The sequence below is a fragment of the Leguminivora glycinivorella genome, chromosome 23 (genome assembly GCF_023078275.1).
Source record: "Leguminivora glycinivorella isolate SPB_JAAS2020 chromosome 23, LegGlyc_1.1, whole genome shotgun sequence".
Lineage (NCBI taxonomy): Eukaryota > Metazoa > Arthropoda > Insecta > Lepidoptera > Tortricidae > Leguminivora > Leguminivora glycinivorella.
The window spans coordinates 11,576,091-11,599,455 of NC_062993.1; the positions used below are offsets into that span (position 1 = coordinate 11,576,091).

A 23,365-nucleotide genomic window follows, 5' to 3' on the forward strand; every position below is an offset into this window, starting at 1 on the left:
AATTAGGGATGTACCGACTATTGATTTGGCCGACTAGGCCGACTACCGACTAGTCGGCGCTTGAGTGGCCGATTAGTCGGCTGACTAGTCGGCTAGTCGGCCAAAACATAATTTTCGACTAAATTGACATTTTGAATGTCATTTTTGGTTCTACGTTCGCGCTTTTTATGATTTTTTACAGGTTCAAAGGTTCATGCTAATATTTATATACATTTCCCATTTTTAGAATAGAAATCATTTACCATTTTTAACAAGCGGCTTGGCTTAGTGGGTAGTGATCCTGCCTATGAAATCTGTAATCCTAGGTAGGAAATTTATTTCTGTGATGATTACAGAAATTTGTTGTTTTGACAAAGAAAGGAATTACGAATAGGTACATAATGGAACCATAATTTTCAGCTGATAATTTAGTTTTGTACTGTTTTTCTATCAGTAATGAAGTGCCGACTAATCGGCCTCTTTTGCCGACTAGTCGCCGACTAATCGCCGACTAGAAATGTGGCCGGATAGTCGGCTTTCCCGACTAGTCGGCGACTAGTCGGTACATCCCTAGTTAAAATAGTATCTACAACGTAGAATATCCCGTATTTAATAACTAGTAAGTAATTAGTAGGTATGTCGAAGCATAATATATATTATTATATCCCGGTTAGTTCGATTTATAATAAACATCTCTTTTTATAATCAACTAACTAAGAAAAGTGAGTAAGTATAGTATGTTTTTCTTAAAATCTGTCGCGTCGCGTCACGATTTTTGTACAACTGATACTGTAAGTGCCATCAAACAGCTAAAACTTGGTAAAGCGGCCGGGCTTGACGGAATTTATAACGAATTTCTCAAGAACATGGGTCCATTGGCTGTGAACTGGCTCACGGTCTTTTTCTCCGACATCTTGCTTAAAAATCAGCTACCTACTGAATTCAAGACGTCCAAGGTCGTGACTCTTCTGAAACCTGGGAAAAGCGCACAACTTCCGGAAAACTATCGCCCGATTGCTCTTCTGAGCTGCACATATAAGCTGTTGGAGCGGCTACTGCTCGCACGAGTTACCCCGTTCATTGAAGCTGCGACTCCTCAGGAACAGGCAGGGTTTCGACAGGGACGTAGTTGCGCCGACCAGGTGCTCGCTCTTACGACGCACATAGAAGATGGGTTCCAGAAACAACTTAAATCCACTGCGGTTTTTATCGATCTTACAGCCGCCTACGACACAGTGTGGAAACATGGACTCATCTTCAAACTCCTATCAGTTGTGCCAAGCAAAGAAATAGCAGCCCTCGTAGCTAACATGTTGAGTGAGCGACAATTTGAGGTTTACCTGGGAGATACCAAAAGCAAGCGTAGAAAATTAAACAACGGACTACCACAGGGATCAGTTCTCGCACCTCTTCTTTTCAACTTATATATTCACGACCTGCCGGATACTACAGCTAGAAAGTTCATATACGCTGACGATATCGCGCTGGTCGCTCGGAGTCGGAAATTTGAGGAAGCGGAGGATGTCCTGACGTCGGACCTGAAATTATTGTCGAACTTCTTTGCATCCTGGAGGCTCATACCAAGCACCAGTAAAACAGAGGTTGCGTGCTTTCATCTTCATAACAAACATGCTTCCTACCAACCTACTGTAAAATTTCAAGGTTCAAACCTCAAATATAACTCCCACCCAAAATACCTCGGTGTTACTTTGGACAGATCCCTGACATACAAGGAGCACATCACCAAAACGTCTCTCAAGCTAGCCACACGCAATAACATCCTGCATAAACTTAGTGGCACTTCATGGGGTGCATCTGCCGATGTGCTCCGAACTACAGCAATCAGTCTCGTGTATTCTGCAGCAGAATACTGCGCGCCTGTATGGTGTGAAAGTGCGCACACAGAAAAAGTAGACACAAGACTGAATGACGCCATGAGGTGTGTCTCCGGCACCTTAAAATCTACGCCAACTCACTGGCTACCAGTGCTTAGCCACATAGCGCCGCCTCACTTACGCAGAAAACACGCACTTTTGAGGCAAACAGAAAAAATATACTCCCGTCCCGATCTACCTACCCACCAAGAGTTTACTAACCCACCACCGCAGCGACTCAAATCGCGCCGACCTACGAGCGAAGCAGGAAGAAAACTGAGGGCTGTCGGGTTCCAGCTAGAGCAGGCATGGAAGGAAGAATGGTCGGAGATGGCAACTGGCCATTGCAAAAGTACCCAAAATCCTACTCAGAAGCCGAAGGGCTTCTCGCTGCCGAGGAAATACTGGTGCCGCCTAAATAGAATTCGCACGGGTCATGGCAGATGCAATCACATGCGATACAAATGGGGTTGGAACGAGAGTCCGTTATGTGACTGCGGCCTTGAGGATCAAACTACCCAGCACATAATCGAACGATGCCCTAAGAGACGTTTCCAAGGCAGCCCGGTGGATCTCTATACCAATTTGACACCTGACGCGATCGGTTGGTTGCGTAACCTGGATGTCGACTTATAATACTAATTGTCTGCAAATATACGCCATACGCTTAAATAAATACGATTTTTGTATAGAATAATGAATACAACTTCACCATATCTACGTGACTTTAAACTCTGAAGGATTAAGTACTTGAGGGCATTACTAATAAAATTTCAATAAATGTGTGATAACAGAGATAGTTGAAAGTTAATTCTATTTTCACATTATCGGTTGCAATTTAATGACAATTTATGATACGGGGAAGTCCCAATTACTGCAATATACTTGATTTAGCTTACATCCATCGATTGATCCAAATCTGTTTTATTTTTTCAAAACTCCAATTTTTTTCAGGGGCGCAACACATTCAAATCTGGTGATCTGCGATGAAGCCGGCAAAGTAGTTGGTACATCAAAAGGCCCTGGTACGAATCACTGGCAACTCGGTATAGAAGAATGTGCTACAAGGATTATAGAGATGGTACATGCGGCTAAGGAAGATGCTGGGTTTCCGTTGGACAAACCACTAGACTCCTTGGTAAGCAACTAAACTATAGTCTCTGTTAGCTTTGAAGTCAATGTACACAAAAGTAATAGCCTTAGATTGGTCAAGTTTTTGCAAGAAATAATTTAGTATTGCCGCTTTTAAAATACCTACTGATTACAAATCTTGACAGCGATGAAATCGAGTAACGTTTTATGAATTTAATAGACATGTCATGCCATATGACTTATTTTCCTATTGTACTGAAAGTAGAAAGAATAGAATTATTGCTCTCATGGTATATAGTTCTTTAAAAATTTAAAAATTAAATAAATAAATACACTACATTCTTTTACTTACAAACAGGAAATAGCCTGGATTTAACATGAGAGCAATAAAAATTCTATTCTATTCTACACTACACTAGGTACAAGTACGCAACAGTTTCAGAGTTATGTATGGGTATATGATTTAAAAAAGTATAAATGTATATTGTATACGTGATAATAGTCACGCGACGCGTTTCATTTCTTCTCAGAGCGTGTCATGAATACGTAATTATATAATTATTTATATAAGAAAGTCTGTTGTTGAAAATAAGCCTGTGAACTATATACTACTATTGCAATATGTGGAAAAACATAGAACAAAATAAGTAGGAATATAAAGTTCGGATAATATAAAATCACTATCCAGTTTTATTCCAGAGATAAGTAGAGATAACAAAGATCTTATTTAAATATTACAGATTTAATAGGCTTGATTTAAAGAATATAATTATAGTAATTGAATATTAATATATGAAATAATTACTAACTTTTTATTACACTAAGTACACTAAAACATAATAAATATTAAACTAAAACTAACTTAAACTATAAATATATCAAAAAAACTTATACAATAAAAAAAATACAACAACTCAATCATTAAAAAAGCACCCCAGAATAATTAGATTTCACATAACACGATTTAGAAGAACACAAAATCGATATCTCCCATGCTCTTTATATTCGCTTAGCATAGGTACTTTACATGTGGGTTAAATCGATAGTGGCTTTCGTTTGTTCTGTAGAAAACTTTTATTTGAATTTTAGAAAATGTACCCATCAAGTTAAATTTAACTAACATTTCTACAAATTTGAATTAAATACATTTCAAATTTCGTAAATATAGAAAGCGCTTTTTGTTTATTTTACTATTGTAGATAAACTAACCATAAAATTAAAATTTTGAAAAAATAATCCCGACCGCGACATAGTAAATAAATAAATATTGGTGACACCTTACACAGATCGAGTGGGCACATTTTGATGAAACATGCCTAAGAATACTCCCGAGTAACTCTGCTTTCAAATAAAAAAAAACTAAATCTAAATCGGTTCATCCGTTCGTGAGCTACGATGCCACAGACAAACACACACACAGACAGACAGACGTCGTTTTTGCGTCGGGGGTTAAAAATGAATCCGTACAAGTTAAAATTTTCCTATTAAACATCTGCAACATCGTACTTATAGTTAAAACTCTTCAATGCGTTATGTTGATTTACTTATTCATATTACCGGTTCGCACACTAACCTCTTAGATCCTCCCACGATCTAATTGCACATAGTTAAACAAAGTAAAACAGAGATTGTCAGCCCACTTGTCTTCAATGATCTAAATTAGTCAATATTATCTAATAAATGACGACATATTTCAAACTTTAATGGAACCGACCTTCAGTGTCCCCTGCGGTATCAATGGCTATCCCCAATAGATTGCAATTGAGTTGTGTACGGATATAATTTATGCGTGGAAGGGAACTGTAAATATAAATAAAAATAGAAAAACCTACGTAATAGCAGTAAGCTTAAAAACGATTATTCTGTTTAATACTTTAGATTAGACTACTTCTTCACTTTTTTTTAGAACCCGTATTTAATATCTAAATGGAGATCAGTATTTTATTATATTAAAGTTTTTTTTACATTATTCAAGACATTATGCAGAACTTGTCACGTTTTACATACGTTATCACGTGATACAGTCATACTTAATCACGAAACATTAAACCATAAAAGATAATGTTGAATGAAATTGACTTTAAGCTTAACTTTGGAATCTGTATATACACAAAGGCAGTTAATGATATAACTATTTATATAATTCTCTTTATTTCTTTCAAATCTTAGGCTAGGCTGTTTATAATATGAATATAAAAGTAAAATAACAAAACCACTTACAAAACAATATAAAACACATATAAACACATTATAAAAAACCTAACCTAGGGTGCCGCCAGCAGCGGGGCAGGGCCCAAGCTGCCGGTGGTTAGGGCTGCAGAGAGAGGAACCGTCGAACTATCCGCGCTGTGTCCAAGATCACCGCCTTCTGCATCTGGCCCTTGATCCAGCCACCTAGCGAGAGTCTCTTAAGATGTTGGTCGAGACTCTTCGCTATGAGACCGTTCGCTGAAACGACTATCGGAACAATGATCGTTGATTCAACATCCCACATGGCGGTTATCTCGTGAGCCAAGTCTAGGTACTTACTGGACTTGTCCTTCTCGGCTTTCACGAGATTCTCATCATGGGGGATGGTGATGTCAACGAGCACTGCCCGGCATTGCAGTCGATCTATTATCACAATGTCAGGCTTATTGGCTACAATAGTCCTGTCAGTGATAATAGATCGATCCCAATAGAGCATGGCACGACCATTTTCGAGAACTGGCGCAGGTAAGTACTTGTAGTACGGTACTTCGCGGTCCACAAGGCCGTATTGAAGAGCAAGTTGCTGGTGAATAATCCTGGCTACGAGATTATGTCTGTGCAAGTACTCGCCGTTAGCAAGATGAGAACAACCGGAAATAATATGCCTGAGTGACTCTCCGGGACGGCGGCATGCCCGACAAATGTCGACCGTACCGTCCTTCAGGATATTATCATTACCTTTAATTATTTATTTACATCATTATCACTTCTTAAAGTACCTAAATAAGTAAATACAATGTAATTAGATAACTTTACTTAAAATTTAAATTAAAATGTTCTCCATACAAAATAATTCTTCCTGCAATGTAATATAAAAACACTCCCGTGAAACGCTCATTGGCAGTTGTCATTAACTGTCATCGCAACCATGTTTACAGTTGGTACATTGTTGTTGAGAATATTTACAAAAAAAAACATATTATGGGATGAAAATTAAGAGTAAACTACTAAATTCTATACCTGTGGTTTAATTTATCGCCCGTATAATGCGTACACACTGTATACGCCTAATTCTTTCAACCATATTGTGCCTCTTCTTTCTTTGCTACTTCATGACCTTCATTAAACATTGACACAATTGTCCCCAGGGCCTCACCCTCTCCGGGTGCGAGCAGGAAAGCAGCAACAAGGAGCTAGCAGAGCGAGTGAGACAGAAAGACCCGGCGTGTGCTAGAAGAATCCACGTGGCTTCAGACACAGCTGGGTCATTGTTCACTGGAGCTCCTAATGGAGGCATGGTGCTTATAGCTGGTGAGTAGTAGCGTTTTGACGTTTTCCCTCTATTTGTCAAAAGTAAGTATTTATTTGAACAGAGAGTTTAACATTTTAGGATGAAAAAAGTTCAGTAGATTGCACAGAAAAATATAGGATAATAAAGACATACCTAAACTACATAAATAAGAAATATGAATTAGGTATCTGATATTTTGGATACAAAAATTTCCCAAAAATTAGTAGCGGATAGCGAAATCGTAAATGAAATTAAAATTTTTGTGTGGAACATATTTAAGTAATTTGTATTGTTATATTACTTTGTTGCCACTACAAATATACGTTGGCTAACAAACTTGGCTGTAACACTACTTTGAATATTTTTCTGTTCAATTCGTCAATACAGTCATGCGACCAATAGGTATTTTGTTATAGTTGCGTTCGTAAAATATAAACTTTTTATTACATGTACTATTCGTTAAATATTCTTTTTACATGAAGTTCATTGTCTAGAAGTAAAAGCGATGCCATAAAATGACGTCAATTCGCCCTGAATAAGCAACCCTATTGCCCCAACGAACGTATGGCTTGGCTCGCAAACAATATTGAAATAGAACTGTTTACATCGTGCCTTGCTTCAAAAAGTACGTGCTAGTTTCTGGAATATTACTTAATTGTGACTTTGATGATAATTGGAGCTTAGAAACAAGGGGCCTTCAGGCTTGTCTTGTTACCAGTTTTAAATTATGAGCTAAGTATGAAATTTTATTAGAGCTATTTTTGAGAGCTATATTTTTATAATTTATTAGTGGTGAATTTCACAAAATTTCTTAATTAGTAGGGTGACCCCTAATATGAAATACTGATATGAAATTATTAGTATGTTAGTACATAAATATTTTTATAATATAACTAACAAGGTTTTGCTTTTGTTTAGTGTTCTATACTAGTGGCCTTTTTGTGTTATCTATTTATGTCGATAAAAACAAAAACACATGATGACTTTATGTAGACACTGTTTACGATATCAACGTCACGCAAGGCAAACAAAAATAACATGGGGTAAAACATGAAAAATTTTCCTAAAAGGATAAACATATCGCGGTTTTTTTGTAGACCAATTAAAGATAGACAATTTCAACATACATTGTGTTGCTTAAATCTTTTCTTCCTCGTTCCCTCAATGCTGAGGATCGCGACCACAAGTAGCGTTTCTCCATTGAACGCGGTCATAAGCCATGTGGACTGCGCGATATAGGCACGATTAAATATTTTAGTCTGAGTAGACTATAGGCAATAAAAAAAATCACACAGGTTTTATCCAATATTACAGTGCCAAACTCATGTTAAAACTACTATGTCCTCCACATTGTAATTCAGGATATTGGTCAACAGCCAGAAATTAGGGCAGCAGAAGGTCTCTGGATAACCTCTGACATCGAATGTGGGCCAAGTATCATGTGTCAAGAGGCAGGTTCCACTGATAACGATGTTATGACGTGTGTGGCGGTCTCTTTTATACTGTGTAATTTAATGTTCGTGGAAAGTTGCATAGTTTCTCGTATATTTTCATTTTAAATTATCAAGTAGTATTATTTTATAAAATGTTACTTAGTTTTGATATGATATAAATGTACTGTGATATGAATATGACTGTACTTATGCAAACGGGGACCAAAATCTACATTGAAATATTTAATGATTAAACAATAAAGTTCGATTTTCAAAATGATTGATTCATATGTTGAACTGGATTGGTTCCTGTTTGCTAAAGTACGTGCAATTGGATCAAATATGTGAAATAAAAATGAGTCTTTTTTTTAATACTTTTCATTAAGACATAAGTTGATAACTTTCCCGATTTTGCTATTCCATACAAAATAATTTATACAATATCACGAAAATAAAGCAAGTAACCTACCTACGAGTATATGGTCGTTCCTTTTCTTCTTGTTTATACTTTCCACCAATGATTTACCAAATGGCATCATTAGCAAAACATTTGCCCCTCAAATAGGTAAAAAACCTTGTAGAAACTACCTGTTAGTTTATGGGTCAATAACCTGCTCATCAATATTATTACCACTTATTGCAGCCGTTATCTGACAGTTTTTCATTACCGACATCAAAGCTATCTCGTAATCAGTGAATTTATGCTTTGTTTTTGCACATGGGAAGTAGGTGTGAGTAATAACATAGCTGTTAACTCATACGTACCAATAGATAACAATAATATGTATGTAGTTTAATTTTTAGTTATTAAAAAAAATAACGAACTGAGTAACGTTAACGATTTTATATTTTTTAATAACGGTTTACCTTATTTAATTTATTTGTAAGCTTAGATTTATAACACATAAAAGTCGCCGTCAATAGAATTTGTGAACAATGTAAACAAACTTTGTAGTCAAAATGTCTTTAATTTCCATTCAAACTCATCAGATACTGGTTAAATCCATGTGTTATTTAATCAATTCATCTCACATTATGATCATCAACCTTTAAAATAATAAAATTGTGATAGAATATTGATATTTTGCAGAATGGTTTGTTTACATTGTATTAACGGCAATTTTACATAATATATATGATTAAATCAACGCTAGAAAATACAATTTTGCCGTTTTTGATTTGGACCTAATAATTAAGTAATTTTTTAGGTAATTTAAATGGGATTATGATTATTTTACGGAAACTCATTTGGCACATAAGTAGTTTTTGACCATTTTGACAAACATTATTAATGCACTTACAATTTTATAAATTAAATTATAATGTATTTTTTTGGTTGCAGGCACAGGATCAAACGCGTTGTTGTACAACGGAAAACAACAGTTTGGGTGCGGCGGTTGGGGCTATCTTTTAGGAGATGAAGGCGGAGGTATAGTGTTTTAAAATTAGTAATTAATCATTTACATACTGAGTTACTGACAGGCGGATATCGTCTTAATGGCGAACTACAAATCTGTGAGCACCATCTTTGACCTCAGTGCGTTTTGTATGTGATTCTGTAGCTTTTAAACAGATGAATTGAATTTGAATTTTCAATGTTGTTTTTGTAAAATCTAGTTAGAATTGAAATAGCAAAATCAGTTTATCAATTTTTGTGTTCGACGAGTTTTAAATTTTCTGTATTTTATGTTTTTCAGCGTACTGGATAGCCCATCGCGCTGTAAAGACAATATTCGACGAAGAAGACGGCCTGCGCCCATCGCCTCATCCCATACACGCCGTGTGGGAGGTTATCAAGGAACACTTCGGGACTGAGAACAGAGTGGACCTACTACCTCATGCTTATAAGGATTTTGATAAATCCAAATTCGCTGGTAAGTTTTACGAGGTCTTACACGAGGTAGAGATGCAAAGTTATAACAAGCTAAATTAGCAGCTCCGCCAGTGCAAATTATTATACTTTTAAACGAGCAATTCTTGTATATTTATTTATTTATTTATATATTTATTTATTTACACTGACGATCTCGGAAACCGCTCTAACGATTTCGCAGAAATTTGTTATGTGGGGGTTTTTGGGGGTGAAAAATCGGTCTAACTTATCCTTAGGTCCCGGAAAACGCGAATTTTCGAGTTTTCATGCGTTTTTCTTCGCGCGCCATCTCGTGTGCAGTAGTTGTACTGTTAAGACAGAATTCTTTCGGTTGATGTAAGTACTATTTATTGCAAACACTAGATGGCGACACAGGTCAAGGCTAAAACGAATAGAAAAATACACTATTTGAGTTTTTGTGGCGAAATGCGCGCCATCTCGTGTGGAGTAGTTGTGTTGTTAAGGCTGAGAATTCTTTCGCTCGATGTAGGTACTATTCATTTTTGAACTAGATGGCGACACATGTCAAGGATACGAAACAGAACCGAGCGAAGCTCGGTTGCCCAGATATTGTTATTTTAAACGTCAAACTTCTATGAAATTATGACGTTTACTTAATCCTTGCGGGATAACATGTTAATCATTATGTTTGTGTTCGTCGGAAATTGTCTCTATGATTAACTACTACAAACGTGTACGTAAAATTAAACAAATTTCAAAAAGAACTATTTTTGATAATAAAACTATCGTCTTACTATTACGTATATATAAATGATTATTTGTCTTCTAAGACATATATCTTTTCATTTTTCAGGTCTAACGCTAAAGCTGTCCCATCTTGCCCTCCGAGGTGACGCTCTTTCCCGACACCTATTCGCGGAAGCCGGCAGCGCGCTCGCGGCACACGTGGCCGCACTTGTCCCCAAGACGAATGCGAGGCATGTGCGTGTGATTTGTGTGGGGTCTGTGTGGAACAGTTGGGAGTTATTGAAATCTGGAGCGTTGAAGGAGCTTAATATTAGGAGGGTACGTATTTTTTTATTGACTGATAGAGGTAAATTCTCTTGTTATATCTTGTTTTTATTAAATGATCACAACGTAAGCATACAGCTGTGTAGATCTGAATAAAGAATATCTCAGATACATATGGATATTCCTAATTGTTAACTAACGATTGTTTAAAAATATCGCGCTACAAACTTTACCGCTAGGCCACAAACGCTCAAAAAATATAACACAAACTGGTAATTACTCTCTTGATTATTAAAAAACCAACTAGAAAGCTGGGTCTTATCAACAGGATTCAAAAGTAATTTGATACAATTTTAATTTGATGTCCAAAGCTCGCTGTCAGAATTGACCTTTAAATGATAATTTTTAAAGCTAAATGTATAAAGCTGATGGATTTGATTTAATTTTACAGTTAGTATTTTTCGCGCATTATGGTAGTGAAAAATGTTGTATATAGCGCTCAAGACTCTACTCATAGTTCAATACTGGAATCTTTTTCATAACCTAAGTCAACTTTTCCAGGTACAACCAGAGTTAGAACTGGTGAAACTCCGAGTCTCAAGCGCTTTAGGCGCCGCCTGGCTAGCAGCCAAGCAGCTCGACCACGAACTGCCCAGAGACGACGCGGCTTTCTGCGAGATATTCTACACGTACACGCCAGAACACCACATGAATGGAAACGGGAAGATGAATAATGAGAACTGCGGGTGTGAGGATTGGATGAATTGGAGCTAGTTTTAGGTCAATTGTATGTTATTTTTAGGGTTCCGTACCTCAAAAGGAAAAAACGGAACCCTTATAGGATCACTTTGTTGTCCGTCTGTCCGTCCGTCCGTCCGTCTGTCAAGACCCTTTTTCTCAGGAACGCGTGGAGGTATGAAGCTGAAATTTATATCAATTACTCAGGTCTACTGTCCCTTGAAGCTGTGAAAAAATCAAACTTCTAAGCCAACGCAATCAAAAGATACAGCCGTTTATGCCGCAAATTTTCGACACTTGCAAGGGAATCAAAACCTACAGGGTGCTTCCCGTGAACTCAGAATCTTGAAATTTGGTACGAAGCAACGTCTTATAGCATAGATAAAGGAAAAATTACGAAAACCATAAATTTTTAGTCACATCACATAATATATTTTTTTTAATAATGAACGAACTTTGTAAACCTTGCAGGTTTGTACGGAACCCTCGGTGCGCGAGTCCGACTCGCACTTGGCCGGTTTTTTTAGGAAATTCACAGCTAAAGTTACAAAAAAGCTTATAACATAGAAACAACGAAAAATTTTCACAGATAGACACTGGGCAAAGTACATGCGTGCAAAATTAGAAATACCCACAGCAATAACGAGTTCATTATTGCTGTAGGTATTTCCAATTTGGTATTGTGTCGTTTGATGGACTGCTGTAGAACTGAGAGTCAATACGGGTAAGTGTGTCTGGCCTTCACATTTGGCCTATTTAAACTATGGTCAGTGTTTATTAGGAGTACAATACGTTTACCAGCAATCGTGAGTAGCAAAGTATGAACGCGCAAAACCATCTGTGAGTAAAAAGACCAAATGTGAAGGCTAGACACACTTCCCCTTATGACATACTTATCCGTATTGATCTTACGCAAAAACTAAATGATATGACAATGAATAAACATTGTAACTATTAACTATTTAACGATGTTAACTATTTAACGATGGTGCTGTGAAATCATACTTTAATATGTTATTTTTATTTCATATCATATAAGTCTAAGGGTCCACTGAAAATCAGCGTCGTGGCACTATGTGCTCCGACACATGCTGAGTGGCATCCTTTTTGGAACAACAATCTGTACATTTACCACTTATGCAACTGCCAAGATGTAACGTGTTGTTTCGAATAAATTTTATTTCATTTCATTTCATTTCATAAAAGCCTTAGACAGTGCTCCTTGTAGGTTTAAACTTGGTACCTTGTTTTGTTTTGTTGGTTTAACCTCCTAAGGCCCAGCCATATTAATTTAAAAAAAAATGTTTGTTACTGAAATTTTAACTTTATAGTGCAGATTTTTTTATTAGAACGAAAGTGAAGAAATGCAACTGTGTTCCAATTTAATATGATTTTAATTTAATCGAAATGAATATGTTCTAAATATACGACCTTGGGACTTACGGCGATATTTGCAAAGCTATAGATGCTGTTGGCTAATAAAATTAGGTCCGGGCAGTGTTACTACCAAGTAGCTTTATTTTTATTTATTTAAGGAAATGATTGTATAGTAAATGGTATTGGATCTGAATGAATTACTAATGATCTGCCGAAATTATAAATATACATTTATTTATTTGGAATCATGGAATGACTTGATTTGTTAAGATTTTGACAAATAAATTCGCTATTTATATAATAATTTTCAATAGTATATACCAAGTACATAATGTAATACCTGTCATGGCGTGTATAAATATAATTAAATAATATTTAAGACAAAGGCCATGACATGGTTTTATCCAGAGGCCGTGAGTTCAAGTCTCACCCAAGGCAGACATTTTCCACTTTTAAATTTATTCTAAGCCTAACGGCATCGATTGCAGACGTTTCTGCTAATCAGAAGTTAATATTTAAGACGTTAGCTTAGTTCCTAAACATATCTATAGGGTACAATTGTTTTACTATACTAGCCTATACTATAGTAGCCTAAGTGAATATTTTAATATGAGTAAATAGTTTTATATAAATTTATTTTTTATTCATGCCCAATGCATACCTACAATGAAAGGACTTGAACAGGAGAATGACTACACTTTACTACACTTTTAATCCCATAGTATATTGACTTGGCGTAGTTAAAAGACGCTATACCGTACCAGGATTTTAGTTATTCTTAATAAATAGAACGTACTAATGTACTAAATATATCAGGAAGATAATGCACGAATAAGTGATACTGCACTGCAACCTCCCACTGGATCCTAATTTATATGAATCTATGAGTAGTTATATGAATTAGCTCCGTCCGTTGTAAGCGAGTGAGTATTATATTCTTCAGTTGGAAGTCCTTATTTTCATGAATAGATTATCGTGAATATTTTGTTTTATAGCACCACACTATAATAATTTATTGACAAACATCAAAGAAAACTACTGCAATCTAGTGATACATGGATAAGGACTCGTTTCTTTACATTTAACCGTTTCATAACGGTTACTTTGCCGAATTTACCGTTGCGCCATCACGTAAGCACTAGAAACGTCAAACGCTCCCAAACGTCAAGTTTGACAACTAACTTGCACAACAATGATTTCACGGAGTTTGTTTTCCAAATATATTTCAATAAAATCCCTAACCAACGCTAGTTATCGATGCTCATGTCGCGTAGTGCAATTCTCACATTATAATAAGCAAGATGAAACTAGAAATAGGTATTTTAACGGTATATTGGCGGTAGCAGCGGGCGTTGTAGGTTATGTGTGTTTGAAGGAGCGAATTTCGGCAGCTACGGTATCCAATAACGGTCTGCAAGGAAGACGGGAAAAGTTTAACTTTATTTCTGATGTGGTGGCTGTTTCGGCGCCGTCCGTAGTGTATATAGAGATAAAAGATAGTCGGCGTATGGACTTGTTTTCGGGGGAGCCAATAACGTTGTCGAACGGGTCTGGGTTCATAGTGAAGGAAGATGGATTGATACTGACGAACGCTCATGTGGTGGTGAATAAGCCGAACGCTAGTGTGAGGGTGAAGTTGTCGGTAAGTGGTGTTTTACTTTGATATGATGCAACATCTTGTGGGGATCGTTCAATGTTGAGCAACTATGGGTTTTTATTATTGAAGTGTTTGTGATGCAAGAGTGATACCACGGTCGACAGAAATTCGACTTTAACTAAACCATTTTGCTCCACAGTTCCACACATCCCCATTCTTTTGTAAAGGAACCATATAAAAACTTATTCCAGTTGAAATTCTGTGATTCCTGTAGTAGATGGTGTAGCACAATTTGCATTATCCCCAGTCCATATGTGATGGAAGGTGTTACAAGTTTATGTAATAATCTCACATATGTCACCATAGATCAAACATAGTGTGTCAAATGAACAGTAGAATCCACTGAGTTGTCCATTTCTATTTGCAGTAGCTTGAAGTCAACAAAAACATAAAAAAAATGCCTTGTTGTGATATTTAATTGCAACAACATAAAAATTATGAATACTCAAGGGCCTGAGACATATTTAAAATCACAGGCAAGTAACAACTCCTGTACAAAATCTGACATTCTTGGCCTCAGTTCTGTGAATAATCTATTGCAGCTATTGGTCATTGGCTAAAGGTTGAAAAATAAAAAGAAATTGGTCTACATCTGAACAGAATATATCTCACATGAATATTGAATAAACGGGACAAAATAATAAATATAGTTGGTTCACCCTTATCTAATAGTAGAGATGGGCCGAATATGGACTTTGCCGAATACGAATATTCGGCCGAACATTCGGTTCAGCTCTTACCGAACCGAACCTTCGGCCGAATATTCGGTTACGCCATATTTTTAAAGCGGATGTTCATTAAAACTATTAAATGATTGATAATGGTTACATATGTTACTACAACTATGTTCTTATAATTTAGTGGATAACTAAAACTTAGTTAAAACAACTCTGAACTCTTCTCAACTCTTAAACTACGGTTTTTTACATATTTTGACGTATTAATTATCTCTTTTTAGTAGTTCCTTAGAAAGCTACTAAAATAGAAGCTTATTATCCAATGGAATACATAAGATCTTCATTAGTTATTTACTTTGTTTATTCGGTAAATATTCGGCAATTCAACCGAATTATTCGGCCGAATACGAACATAGAAAAACTTGCCGAATATGCCGAATACCGAATATTTACCGAATATTCGGCCCATCTCTATTCAATAGGCTACTTGACCGTTTTTAAAATCTGTCTTATATGATTAAGTATTTACGTAATCAGGCGAAAACAACACAGTCTGTTTATCTTAGATGACAGTCTAGTAGCGTATTAGACAGACACCCCAACCTATTTCATCTACTTTCCAGGATGGCTCCGTCCACATAGGCGTAGTAGAAGACGTAGATATGAAGTCGGACCTAGCGACTCTCCGGATCCCCGTGCGAGGACTGCCAATAATGAGACTAGGGAGCTCCGCGGACCTGAAGCCTGGCGAGTGGGTTTGTACTGTGTGCTCTATGTAGATATGTTATAGTTATTTTAAATAAATAAAGGGTTTACTGGTGAAACCCGATAAGTTGAGCAAACTGGTTTTTGAAATTTGAACTATGTGAGGTGTGCAATAAAGAGTATTGTATTGTATGTGTCCACAATGTTGTTATTTCAAGGACAAATTATCTTGATTTATCGGTTTCACCAGTAAACCCTCAATAAAGTGACCTTGTTTCAAAAAAGTTTTGTATGCTGCTATTAAGCAAGGAACTTCATTTGTGAAATCCAATTAGATGACACTTGACAGCCATGAAAAATTGACAGGAAAACAAATGTGTTCCCTGCTTTACTATCCTGGGAACTGCCAATCACTGTATGATAATAATATAATAATGTTCTCTAAATAAATTAAAGTTCTCTCAATATAACATTTGGTTCAGCTGTTACCGAACCGAACATTCGGCCGGATATTTGGTTGAACCATATTTTAAATCCTGGCTTAGGGTTCAAAACCTTTCTATGATTGGTAATGGGTACACATTTATCATACTAAGGGCCGGTTGCATCAAACCGACTGTCACCGTTAAAGCGTTCGTTAAATTGTATTGTATGGGAAGTTCCATAGACGTCCCAAATGGCCAGACACACACACACACACACACACACACACACACACACACACACACACACACACACACACACACACACACACACACACACACACACACACACACACACACACACACACACACACACACACACACACACACACACACACACACACACACACACACACACACACACACACACACACACACACACACACACACACACACACACACACACACACACACACACACACACACACACACACACACACACACACACACACATATACACACACACACACACACCCCACACACACACACACCACACACACACACACACACAGAAATAATCAAACAACCATGCCTGTCTACACACATACACACACACACACTCACACATGAATATATAAAACAAACAGACAAACTATGAAAGAAACAAACTTACATACATATTCTTAATTAACTAATCGAATGAGTCAATAGCAATTTATCATAATTATTAAGTTAATACTATAATTAATCTTTAAACGTGTTTAATCGGCTAGCTTTGCATATACTACTTGTTTACTAGTTAGTTGCACCGCCGTGCCGCGCCGCGACAGAGGGTCGTATGTTATCACAATTCCTTAGTGACATGCGTCCTTCTGCCTCGTCGTGAGCCTTTCGTTACTTTTAAGTTGTTATTATTTTGTATTTAACTTTAATTTACCCACAAATTTAACAGTAAAATCAGTGTACTTTGTATTTCTATAACATTAATTAACATTAGTTAAAGAATAATGTAAACAATGACAAGGGGAATCCTGTTCCACCGTGATACAGTTTTTACTAGTACGGGGATCAGATGCCGCTTACTCAAAGTTTCATTCCAGTTACCATAAAGTTATAATTATAACTTATGTAACCGTTAAATCACGATATTTATAAGTTTACTATTAACTGTAAGCATATATGTACTACACAATGCTAAATAAAGTTATTTTATTTTATTTTATTTTTATTTTATTTTATCTACTGCGTGACGATGATGTGTCTGTCAAATGTGGTTGATGCAACTGGCCCTAAGACTCTTGTTCCTGTAATTTAGTGCATACGAAAATTTTCTTTTTTGTTTCTTAACCCTTAATAGGGCAGAATTTCGGAAATTAGTCAAATTTGAATTCTGTCAAATTGTCAAATAAAGTCTAAACTATGATGGTAAATATGTGCCCCTGCCCTATTAAGGGTTAATACACGTTATTTTTACTTTTTTACAAAATTATTCTATTTTATATTTTAACGCATTTTTAACTCCCTTTGGTAGTTCCTCAGAATGCTGAAATAGGATGTCATTATGCGATGAATTACGAAACAACTTTCGCTATTTATTTTGTTTCTTCGGTAAATATTCGGCAATGTAACCGAACTAATCGGCCGAATACGAACATTGAGAAACTTGCCGAATTTGCCGAATACCGAACATTTACCCAATATTCGGCCCATTTCTAGTATGTAATATCTTACTGTTTTATTATAAACTATTTATAGTTTTCCCATTCCTTTGCTTCTCTTGCCAAAGCCACAATCATTTGTAAATAAAAAATAACTAAATTTTAACTCGGTCTATTCTCGAAACTTAAGAAACATCATATATTTTCAGGTAGTGGCGATGGGCAGTCCACTGGCACTCAGCAACACTGTGACGGCTGGCGTAGTCAGCTCTACTCAGAGAGGTAGCGAGGAACTAGGGTTACGAGGTTAGTATTATGCACTTATAACGGCTGAAGTCCCAATGTCCTTTCTAATGTCTAAATTAATATTAAATTTTGTGCTAGTAACTGATGTTCTGACAATCATTGTTCCAGGCAAAGACATGGTGTACATACAGACCGACGCACCCATCACCTTTGGCAACAGTGGCGGGCCGCTGGTCAACCTGGATGGAGAGGCGATAGGCATCAACAGTATGAAAGTCACTTCGGGCATTTCCTTCGCTATACCTATCGATTATGTCAAGGAGTTCCTACAAAAACGTGAGTAATTTTATAATACAAACATACATAAATCCACGTGTGTACTCCCAAAAGTGGTAGGCAAGCACATGAAACTCTTCAAGTTCAGTGCTACTCTTAGAAATTAATGGGTTTGAAGGAAACTAAAATTATCATCATCGTCGTCCAAACTGGCTATGGCGACTCCCTGTTAGTCCATGGTCTGAGTTTTGGTTTTGGTGGGCTCTTAAATGACTTGCTTGGAAACTTGGTTTTAAATGTGCGATTACACGGAGCATAATATAGCTGGCCAGCTGGCTAGCTGGCTGTGTTATATGTAAGTGTAGGACAGCTTTGGTCTGGTCTTCCGGGAATGACGTTTTGCGTCAAGGATTTCTAAACGCTGTCTCAAAAGAGCATTTCTTTTTTTTTTGCCACTTTTATGAAGTGTGATATTTTTGAAAAAAAAAATGCTATTTCTACTCACAATTACTAGCCTTTTCAATCCTAGTAGTTAAAAAAATTGTTCCATACGATTTTTTTCTTATTTTGTTACCATTTTCCGTACATTTCGTATGGGGTAACAAAAGAGGAAAGTAACAAAAATGTATGGAAATTCTGGGACACTTTGTCTCCCAGTGAGATTGAAAGTACTCGTGATTCTGAGTACAATTGACCTAAAATTCCCTAACACAAAAAAAAAATTATTGGCAAAAAAAAAGAAATGCTCAAAAAGGGCAACACTTTTGTGAACCGTACGACGCCATTCCTGTCTGAGAGAAACACACTCCTCCCACTTATCTGTGGGTATATTACACGCCTTGCGGTTACGTTACTAAAATTATAATGTGGCAGTGACAGGTATATATGTAGCACCAATTCCCGTTACAATTGGAGGCTTTACAGTCGAAGTTGTAGACGATTATATATACCTAGGACAAGTTATCCAATTAGGTAGGTCCAACTTCGAGAAAGAGGTTAATCGTCGAATCCGACTAGGTTGGGCAGCGTTCGGGAAGCTACGATACGTCTTTTCGTCCAATATTCCGCAGTGTCTGAAGACGAAAGTGTTTGATCAGTGTGTGTTGCCAGTGATGACATACGGTACTGAAACGTGGTCGCTTACAATGGGCCTCATAAGAAAGCTCAAGGTCACCCAAAGGGCAATGGAGAGGGCTATGCTAGGAGTCTCTTTGCGAGATCGTATCAGAAATGAGACCATCCGCAACACAACCAAAGTAACCGATATAGCCCTCCGAATCGCTAAACTTAAGTGGCAGTGGGCGGGGCACATTGCACGTAGAACCGATGGCCGTTGGGGCGGAAAGGTTCTCGAGTGGCGACCGCGTACCGGAAGGCGAACCGCGGGTAGGCCCCTAACAAGGTGGACTGATGACCTGGTGAAGGTCGCAGGAGTCCGCTGGATGCGGGTGGCGCAGGACAGGTCATTGTGGCAATCTTTGGGGGAGGCCTATGTCCAGCAGTGGACGTCTTTCGGCTGATGTGATGATGATGATGATGAGTGACAGGTTGCTAGACCACAATTGCCTAGGCCACAATTGAACACAAATCCCATAGTCGACTTCTACGACATCCTTGGGAGGAAAGGTGGTGAAATTCTTAACCCGCCTCCACACAGGGGCAGTTTAATACCACTATTTAAACGAAACAGCTATTTTATATATTATGTTGTGTTGCCGTGCAACTCGCGCAACAAGTTGGAATTATTTTTAATAGAATCTTGTTTAAGATGAAAATCATTGACAAAAAGAAAACGCCTATAAAAACTCCTAAAAAATCATGTATGGAAACTCCAAAAATGTATTGGAAATAATGACGTATATGTGATAAAGATACTTTTTAAATTATTTCTATAACTTATTCACGACGTTTTGACGTAAGTTTTTAAAATTAAATAAAAAAAAACATGTCATACAGCACTTTACAAAATACATCCACAGCGCAGGCTTCGTCAAAGTATGTTATACTAGCTTTTTCCCGCAGCTTCGCTTGCGTTAAAAAGAGACAAAAAGTAGCCTATGTCACTCTCCTTCCCTTCAACTATCTCCACTTAAAAAATCACGTCAATTCGTCGCTCCGTTTTGCCGTGAAAGACGGACAAACAAACAGACACACACACTTTCCCATTTATAATATTAGTATGGATTATGTAATTTATAGGTCATACACGTTACTAAAACTAAAATGTTCCTCCCTGGATCGTACCTGGCTCAAAAGTCCCCATTATTTCTGCTGCATTACACCATAGATTAAATATAACAAGATCATACCATCCCATACATTAAAATGCGACCGCCTACGAACGCGCTTACACTCCACCACACATAGATGGCGCCACAAAAAAAAGGCCTTGTTGCCATCGATTATTTGTAGATTGGCATTAAGTGGCAATTCCGAGCCGTAAATCTATGTCAAAAGTGACACTTAACGCCATCTACAAGTATAATCGAAAGCTACAAGACATTTTTTTTGTGGCGCCATCTATGTGTGGTGGAGTGTAAGCGCGTTCGTAGGCAGTCGCATTTTAATGTATGGGATGGTATGATTTTGTATATTTAATCTATGATTACACTATTATTCGACGCAAGTTGCTTGTGGTCATGTCATAATGCCAAAATGTTTTGTCCAAAAGGTAGAACATCATTAGAACCATAATTTTTCATTTTTCAGGGAAAACGAAGTCCCCACAAGTTTCCCGACGGTACCTTGGTATAACGATGCTGTCACTGACTCCAAACATACTCATGGAACTGAGGATGAGGAACCCAGAGGTATGATACAAAGTAGTTTACCACTTTTTTTTTTTAGTATGAATAGGTAGACGTTTGACCACGATCACACCTGATGGTAAGTGATGATGCGGTCTACGGTGGAGCACGCTTACCTATGAGATACCTATTTACTCTTGCTTTAGAGACCTGGATTGTACTCATGCGGAAACACAGACTCAGGCAGGGCATTCCACTCCTTGGCTTGATTTACCACCTTCATCCTCCTTGCGTTATCCCGGCATTTGCCACGGCTCATGAGAGCCTGGGGTCCGCATTGACAACTAATCCCAAGATTTGGGGCACTAATTTTTACGAAAGTGACTGCCATCTGACCTTCCAACCCGAAGGCTAAACTAGACCTTATTAGGATTAGTCCGGTTTCCTCACGATGTTTTCCTTCACCGAAAAGCGACTGGCAAATCGTCACTACTTTGAAAAAATCTCGTATCTCACGCTGCTCCTCAAAGTTAAAACGCAGTAAGTCTATATGCATTGCATACATACTTATGACATTTTTCTTTTCATTGACAGAAGAAGATACAAGTTTTTTTTAAAGTAGTGACGAAATATCAAATGAATAAATTCCGAAAAACTCATTGGTGAGAACCGGGGTTCGAACCCGCGACCTCCGGAACGAAAGTCGCACGTACTTACCGCTAGGCTACCAGCGCTTCCAGTAATCTACCACCTTCATTGCTTCATTCCCCATTCTTCTCTATTTCCTTTAAGGGTCCCTCCATATATTACGTCACAGCAACAGCACAGTGTAATAAAGAATACTATCGTACAGTATGGTCACTCCCTGCCTCCCGCTGAAAGTGTTACCTCACCTCACCGTTACTACGTCGGTGGCAAACAAGCATACGGTCCGCCTGATGGAAAGCGGTCACCGTAACCTATGGACGCCTGCAACTCAAAGAGTGTCACATGCGCGCCGCCCATTAGAAACTTGAACACTCCCTTTTGCTGTGTTAAGTATAAGTACACAGCAAAAAGGAGTGTACAAGTTCCAAGGAGGGTTCGGGTTGCCGACGACTCAAAGGACAATAGACGGAACAAATTAGTTCCGTAAGTCCTCCCGCCGTCAGCACACCGCACCCTCGTTGAGCTCCGGCAGCCTTACTCACCGGCAGGAACACAACACTATGAGTAGTAGGGTCTAGTGCTATTTGGCTGCGGTCTTCTGTAAGGTGGAGGTACTTCCCCAGTTGGGCTCTGCTCTAGATTCGAGCGAGACGATATCCACTGTGCTGTGCCCTACCACACAAAGCGGAATATCATTCACGATGCCGTACCTCCTACGCCCTACCCCTACCGCCCTGTAAGGAACGCGAGCATTCGACCTGTCTCTCACTCACACAAGCATGGTACGCGTTCACCTACACGAGCTTAGACTGTGTGCGTAGGAACGCGCCTCTTTCATATATTTGATCGCCAGTGTCCGAGGTGTGGCGACAGGGACAGAGAAGTCATGCCAAGTATAATTTAATGCCTCAAATGTTTGTTTATTTCCAGATGCCGAAAGACATAGACCATGGCATCCTAGTTTGGAAAGTCATCATAGGATCACCAGCTTACAAGTAAGTACCAATTACCAATGTGAAATAATACAGCTTTTAAACCATTTTGTAGAAGCAATCGGTACTTTTCTGTAATTTACACCCCTTAAATACTTAAAAACAAATCAAAAAGTATTTAATAAAATGGGTCGGTCGCTACTCTTGAGAAAGGTCCTCGAAATTGGACCGAAACATGTCGAACGCTATATCGACTTAATACGTGAGTAACCCGCTTAAAATATTTTTAAATATGTATGAGTCTCACGGGAGTTTTATAGTTAAAATTTAATAAAATAATTTGATTTGTTCCCTACATCGATAGATAGCAGCACCATCTCTCTCGCTATATAGTAATCCTGCAAAGGGATTAATATAGGAGGTGCAAGCACAAATTGCTCGCCCTTAGACTTGGTCAAAGGCGCCTAGCCTTCAGAGATAACATACACTAGAGAAATCTCGACGGGTACCTCGGCGGTCGAGGTGGTGTAGCGGTTTATCACGTCAGCCGCGTTAGCTGGAGACCCGGGTTCGATTCC

The 23,365-nt window shown here is 37.8% G+C and overlaps 1 protein-coding gene across 1 annotated transcript in view; it reads left to right on the forward strand.

Moving 5' to 3' along the window:
- Positions 1–23,365, forward strand: part of LOC125238300 (serine protease HTRA2, mitochondrial-like) — a 29,015-nt gene that overhangs the window by 2,251 nt on the left and 3,399 nt on the right. Inside the window, exons 2-14 of the mRNA XM_048145590.1 lie at positions 2,808–2,991; positions 6,284–6,446; positions 9,202–9,288; positions 9,557–9,733; positions 10,547–10,758; positions 11,266–11,450; positions 13,238–13,242; positions 14,163–14,461; positions 15,777–15,908; positions 18,148–18,244; positions 18,353–18,520; positions 21,170–21,270; positions 22,786–22,850. Of these exons, the coding sequence (XP_048001547.1) occupies positions 2,808–2,991; positions 6,284–6,446; positions 9,202–9,288; positions 9,557–9,733; positions 10,547–10,758; positions 11,266–11,450; positions 13,238–13,242; positions 14,163–14,461; positions 15,777–15,908; positions 18,148–18,244; positions 18,353–18,520; positions 21,170–21,270; positions 22,786–22,850 (1,875 nt within the window). The remainder of the gene's footprint in view (positions 1–2,807; positions 2,992–6,283; positions 6,447–9,201; positions 9,289–9,556; positions 9,734–10,546; positions 10,759–11,265; positions 11,451–13,237; positions 13,243–14,162; positions 14,462–15,776; positions 15,909–18,147; positions 18,245–18,352; positions 18,521–21,169; positions 21,271–22,785; positions 22,851–23,365) is intronic.